The sequence below is a fragment of the Aegilops tauschii genome, chromosome 6 (genome assembly GCF_002575655.3).
Source record: "Aegilops tauschii subsp. strangulata cultivar AL8/78 chromosome 6, Aet v6.0, whole genome shotgun sequence".
NCBI lineage: Eukaryota > Viridiplantae > Streptophyta > Magnoliopsida > Poales > Poaceae > Aegilops > Aegilops tauschii.
Window position 1 is genome coordinate 445,214,750 of NC_053040.3, and position 6,480 is coordinate 445,221,229.

Below are 6,480 nucleotides of genomic sequence, written 5' to 3' on the forward strand. Positions count from 1 at the left end.
TTTTTATTTTTCCGGGAATAATATCATTCACTCGTGTAGCATAGTATTGCGGCTAAATCTTATTAGCTAAGCTAGCGCTGGGACGCAAAGGGCATGATGTGGCAGGCGGATCCATGACTCGGATCCACCGATGAGCCACACTACGCTTTTCATCCTGCTTCTGAACCCTACATGTACCGTTGGCCGCACAGTGTCGGTGGAGCGCGTCTATATAAAGGAGCCGGTTTCCCTGTGAGCTCATCGCCAAATCACAGCCATTGGCCATTGCTTGCGTGAGTCACATCGAGCTCGGGCTACTGAGTGAGAGAGAAGTAGCTAGCCGGAGGAGAGAGATAGAAGTATGGGCATGGGGTGGAAAGTTCTGACCGATGTGAAGCCATACCTGGCGATGGTGCTGCTGCAGGTGGGGTTCGCCGGGATGTACATCATCGCCGTGGCGTCCCTCAAGGCCGGGATGAGCCACTTCGTCCTCGTCGTCTACCGTAACCTCGTCGCCACCGCCGTCATGACGCCCTTCGCCCTCTACTTCGAGAGGTAACTCTACCTAGTTCCATTCATCCATGCATCGACTAACTACTCTCTTTCACACACACGACGCTCTCGGACACAGGCGCCACTCTCTTGTCCGTACATCGTCGTGTAGTAGGTATTGCATCATGGGCTCGCTCGCATGCACACGCATCATGCGGATGGCATGCATATTAGTCAGTATGTTGCCTATTTTTCCTTCGAAAAACATCCGGCAGAGGATCAAGATCAACACGTACACTTCAGCAGATGAGTCTCTACGTCAAACGGCAAAGTCACCAGTTCACCACACAATACGAGATGTAATGATCTTAATTAACTCAGAGTAAAATCATCTCATTAACCATCTAAGCGAGGGCTCGGTTGTTTATATTGTCATGAGCTACCATGAAAGTCGAGGACTAGAGATAGATCATTAATTAGTTAGAGTAGATGGTTCCAACATAAATGAGCGCTTCAAGTTCTACCAAAAATGTACAGCACAACTTACACAAGCATGCATGGATGTCCAGTTAGCTGCCAGCATTATTCTGGCCGATGCTCCCATACACTCTGGCTTTTGCTTTTAGTTAGTTAGACAAAGTTTCCAGGAGCCAAGGACAATAGAACAAATGGACGAATATAGTAAAGGAAGATCAGGAAAATTAACAAGGCTAACTTGCCAAACGTGCACCCCCACGATCGAGCAAACACACACGTACAATTTGATCTCATTTTTGTCTCATTTAGATGGTGCAAGCTGCACTCGTGGATCACAACACAATACGAGATTTTTCTCTATAGAAAAGGAGGTTGCAACCTTCGGTCTCTACATCATTGCAAGGCACACAACCATTTTTATTAATTATTAAGCAGAATACAAAACAAATGCAACCATTACCGAACCATTACAAGATATGAAACACAATATATACGAGTTGTCTTAATTAGCTCATAGTACAATAATGATCTCATTAACCATCCAAGCAAGGGCCCGATTGTTTATATTGTCATGAGTTACTATGGAAGTAGAGGACTAGAGATAGATCATTAATTAATTAGTTCGCACATGCATGAGCGCTTCATGTTTTACCAAAAACTTACTCCCTTCGTTCACAAATATAAGATGTTCTAACTTTTAAAAAAAAACGGATGTATATAATCACATTTTAGTGTGTTTAGTCACTCATTTCAGTCTGTACGTAGTTTATATTAAAATATTTAAAACATCTTATATTTGTGAGCTGAGGGAGTACATCACAACTTGCAGAAGCACGCATGGATGTTCAGTTAGCTGCCACTATTCTGACCGATGCTCCCACACTCTAGCATTCGCTTTTAATTAGTTATACAAACTTTCGAGGAGCTAACTAGGGACAACTGAACAAACGGATCGATTTACTAGTAGGAAAGGAAGATCAGGAAAATTAACAACGCCAACTTGCCAAACGTGCACCCCCACGATCGATCAACATACACGTACAATTCGCTCGGTTCATATATTATCATGTTTGTCTCATTTAGAATTTTCTGTGAGGGGTATGTTTGTCTCATTTAGATGGTGCAAGCTGCACTCGTGGATCCTAATCCAGTAAAGTGTAGGTGCACATCTTGATACCTTATTCTATTTTGTACCCGCAGAGCTACCTTTCCGGGATTTCCTTGTCAGGCGTTAAATCGTCATTTGTATATGGATATGGATCAATCAGAATATCAGAGTGCATTAATTAGCAGAAGTAGAAAATGACACATAAGCAGGTGCATGTAGCTAGCTAACCGGCATGTGTGCGGTATGTGTGTTTACGTACGTGTAAACGCACCTGGACGACCTCCACTAGGCAGTGTGACCTGATTGGCCACTGGTGGAGGACCTACCATGCATGGAACCACCAGACCCCACATGTCAACCAGAAGCTTATGCACCGTTCATCCATAGAGTTACATGCACCCATAGACTTTAAAGTATATTATACGAGTGGGTGTGGTTAGGTCTCAGTCGACTGAGATTTAATCAAGTCTAAGTCAAGTGATATAACATGCAAGAAGATATAAATAAAATTAAAAAGAAATTTTTGCACGGATCGCAATGTAAAATCTTATGGATGTAGCATCGACTGAGACTTAACAAATTCTTAGTCGACCGACACTTAGCAAGACTGTATACGAGTTCATTTCGATTCATATTTACGTAGATCATTATTCATGAGAGAACAGAACACTACCTAATTGTGTATTTTGCTCCAACCTACGTATAACATGTGCAGGGGACGGAGGCCAAAGATGACAACCAGCATCGTCCTCAAGATCATGGGGCTCGCAATCCTCGAGTACGTCCGTACTGTTAACTACACTGAACTCTTTCTTGATTACTGACCGATACTGATGTGCTGTGTTGCATGGGTCTCTCAGGCCCGTGATTGACCAGAACCTCTACTTCTTGGGCGCGAAGCTGACCTCGGCGGGATTCGCGACGGCGCTCCTCAACACCCTCCCGGCCATCACCTTCTTGCTGGCCCTCATCCTGCGAATGGAGAAGGTGCGGCTGCGCAGCCTGCACAGCCAGGCCAAGATCGCTGGCACGGTCCTCACGGTGGCCGGCGCCGTGCTGATGATGCTTTACCACGGCCCCGCCATGCAGTTCCCGTGGACCAAGGGACAGCACGACGCCACTGCCGCCGTTGGCGCCGTCGCCCCGCGGGACTGGCTGAAAGGGACCATGATGCTCATCGGCTCCTGCATGGTCTGGTCGTGCTTCTTCATTCTCCAGTCCAGCACGCTGCGGAGCTACCCGGCGGAGCTCTCCGTCACGGCGCTCATCTGCGGCATGGGCTCGCTGATGAGCGCCGCCGTCGCCCTCGTCGCTGAGCGCGCCAACACACAGGCCTGGGTTATCGGCTTCGATAACCGCCTCTTGACCGTGGTCTACGCCGGCATAGTGTGCTCCGGCGTGGCCTACTACTTGCAGGGCGTCGTGTCGAGGCAAAGGGGCCCGGTGTTCGTCACGGCATTCAACCCGCTCTGCATGATCATTACCGCAGTCATGGGCTCCATCATTCTAAAGGAGGAGATCACTCTCGGAAGGTACGTACTACGATAGTGCTTCCACCATATCAAAATGGTCGAGGATCTACATGCACTAGCTAGTGCAACATTATTCCATATATAGGACTACCAATAATATCATTTCAATTTTGCTTTCAGTGTGATTGGTGCAGTGATCATCGTGGCAGGCCTGTACTTCCTCATCTGGGGCAAGAGTAAGGACGACATCAGCCAAGTCTCCGACGTGACCGTCAAGGTCGCCGGCGAGCTGCCCTTAACCTCGGTGACCAACGGCCACGGCCACGGCAAGCAGCACGAGCTCGGCAACGGCAACGGCGGCCATGTCGACGTCGAGACGCCCGCGACCAATGGGCACTATTAGCAAGGGATCGATTGGAGTGGTTACGTGTTATACGTCCTCCAGTCGTTCATCGACCAGTATATGCATGTCTAGCTTTTTTCCTTGTAGTGCATGTAGTGCATGGTCCATCGATCGATCATTCATGGAGACGATTTTTTTTCTCTCTCTCTCTCTCTCTATATTTTCTTCCTGCCAGCTTCTCCCTAGCTACGATCCTATCACGTAACTATGTGAGAGTAAGCAAGTGCTGGTTATCCCTGTGACGGTTATACCTGATGCTGCTTGTCAGTAGTCACTACTAAGTTTTTTTTTGAACGAAAACACTAGACGCGTCCGCCTTTAAATTAATAAAGCCAATAGGCAGCAACACAAGGTTTGAGTAGCTTACACACCAACGTAGTTCGGCCAAACCGCAAGGCCACACGATCATTACATAACCAAGTTCAAATATCAGAGACCTCATTCATACTGAAGTGTGACATCTTGCCATCCCAAAACACTACCGATGCCAAAAGAGTTAACATCCAGCTAAACCCGAGTGCTGAAGCCGCGAGATACTGCTACTGATCTTCTCCATCGTGGCCCTCATGAGTTCAGCATCGCGTTGTTTTTCCAACGGTGTCCACATCTGAAGAAAAAGATGGCATTTGAAAATTGCATCAATCGGGTGAACAGGGAATTTTTATTCTATTGTCATCTTATTCCGGATCGTCCTTAGGGACCACAGCAACTCCCCCACGCATCGCCGTAACACCCTAGCATTAGCCCCTTGTTGAGTTTGAAGAACTGCCAATAGATCCGACCCCGACCTAGGGTTCCAGTTCTGGTGGAACACGTCCCTAACGGCACACCAAGCGAACTTAGCTAATGCACATTGAAATAACGCGTGGTTCACGTCCTCGTGGAGCTCACACACTACACATGATCCATTGGAGGGGCCATTGCGCTTGGCCACATTATCAGCCGTTGGGAGGCGATTTCTGAACATTTGCCAGAGGAAAATCTTAATCTTGAGTGGAAGCCCGGCCTTCCATAGCCCCCTAGATATGTCTAAGGAGCTTCCCTCGGACAGTTTGTTATACAAGGACTTGACCGAGAACTTATGAGACGCTGTCAAGTCCCAACATACCTCATCGGCCCCCAAGCTGAGTTGGCGGGTAGCAATCTGGGCCTGCAGCAAGTCCCAAATAGCCGCTTCTTGCGTCGAGAGGGGCCGCAAGAAATGGATCGTCGGTGGTGAGGTGCGCAAGGCATCACCCACCAGAATGTTGATGTTCGTGGCCACGTTATATAGTTGTGGGAAGGCCTGCCAAAGAGGATTGTCCGCAAGCCATTTTTCTAACCAAAACTGCTTGGACATACCGTTATTTACGTCAAAACGAGCCCCTACCGAAAACGCTGGGCGCACCACCTGAATCCCGTTCCAGAACGCCGAGCCCGAGGACTTAGCGTTGAAAACGTTCCCGGCCGAGAAGTACTTTTCCCGAAGCAGATCCTCCCATAGGCCCGATTCACTATGGGCTAGTCGCCACCACCATTTAGTCAGCAAGGCAACGTTCATAAGCTTGTAATTGGTAATTCCCAAGCCTCCAAATTTTTTGGGTCTACACACGGCGGCCCACTTGACCAGGTGGTATTTCCGCTTTGTTGCTGGTCCTTCCCAAAAGAACCTGGAACCGGGGGGGGGGGGTGTCTAGTTTAACGTGAACCCCATCCGCCAAAAGACATTAGTGTCGGATTGATTTTGAGCCGGCACTAATGTGTCCATTAGTGCCGGTTCCAACGGCTAGGCGGGCGGAGATCATTAGTACCGGTTCGTGAGCAACCTTTTGTACCGGTTCGTGTCACGAACCGGTACTAATGATGCTGCGTCAGGCTGTGGTCAGGCTGGGGCCCCACGGGCACCTTTAGTACCGGTTCATGCCATGAACCGGTACTATAGTTTCTTAGTAAGCTATTTTTTAGTCCCACCTCGCGAAGAGAGAGGCACTAGGAGCGGTTTATAAGCCCTGAGTGCAGAGACGATGAAGGAGAGGCGCAATGCTCATCTGCACGTTGCTTAGCTTTAAGCCTTGAGGAATAGTGTAGACTGCACGGAGCTATGTGCAGTGCAGTTTGCACTATTCCGAAAGGCTTGAAGCTAAATTAACGAGCATTGTGCCTCTTTTTTATCATTAATAACTTATTACAACTCCGAACTTCTTGTGTTACGGCAAAAACTGGACGCACTTCGTGTACAAACTGGACAATCTCTTTCGAAGTATCAGGGTTTCTAATGAGGACTCATCTGTTACATGGGCACTTCATTTTTTTAAACTTATTACAACTCAAGACTTTTTTGCGTTCCGTACACACCATTCAAAACGATGTCATCAATTTCCAACACGTTCTGACATCATTTGCTATTTTTCAGTCATTTGAACTCCAGCCTATTTTTGCATTCAGTATGCATCATTCAAAGCGACGTCATCAATTTCCAATACGTTCTGACATCATTTGCTGTTTTTCAGTCATTTACCGATTTGTTTAGAGAGCTAAATGACGGTGAAATTGAAAATCACTACAAAATG

At 47.5% G+C, this 6,480-nt stretch overlaps 1 protein-coding gene across 1 annotated transcript; it reads left to right on the forward strand.

Moving 5' to 3' along the window:
• The first annotated feature begins 249 nt into the window (after positions 1 to 249).
• LOC109782749 (WAT1-related protein At1g44800) lies at positions 250 to 4,179 on the forward strand. The gene is made up of 4 exons (XM_020341366.4): positions 250 to 534; positions 2,772 to 2,834; positions 2,917 to 3,588; positions 3,709 to 4,179. Exons 1-4 carry the CDS (start codon positions 341 to 343, stop codon positions 3,929 to 3,931), a joined length of 1,152 nt encoding a protein of 383 aa, XP_020196955.1. The 5' UTR covers positions 250 to 340; the 3' UTR covers positions 3,932 to 4,179.
• Positions 4,180 to 6,480: the final 2,301 nt, after the last annotated feature.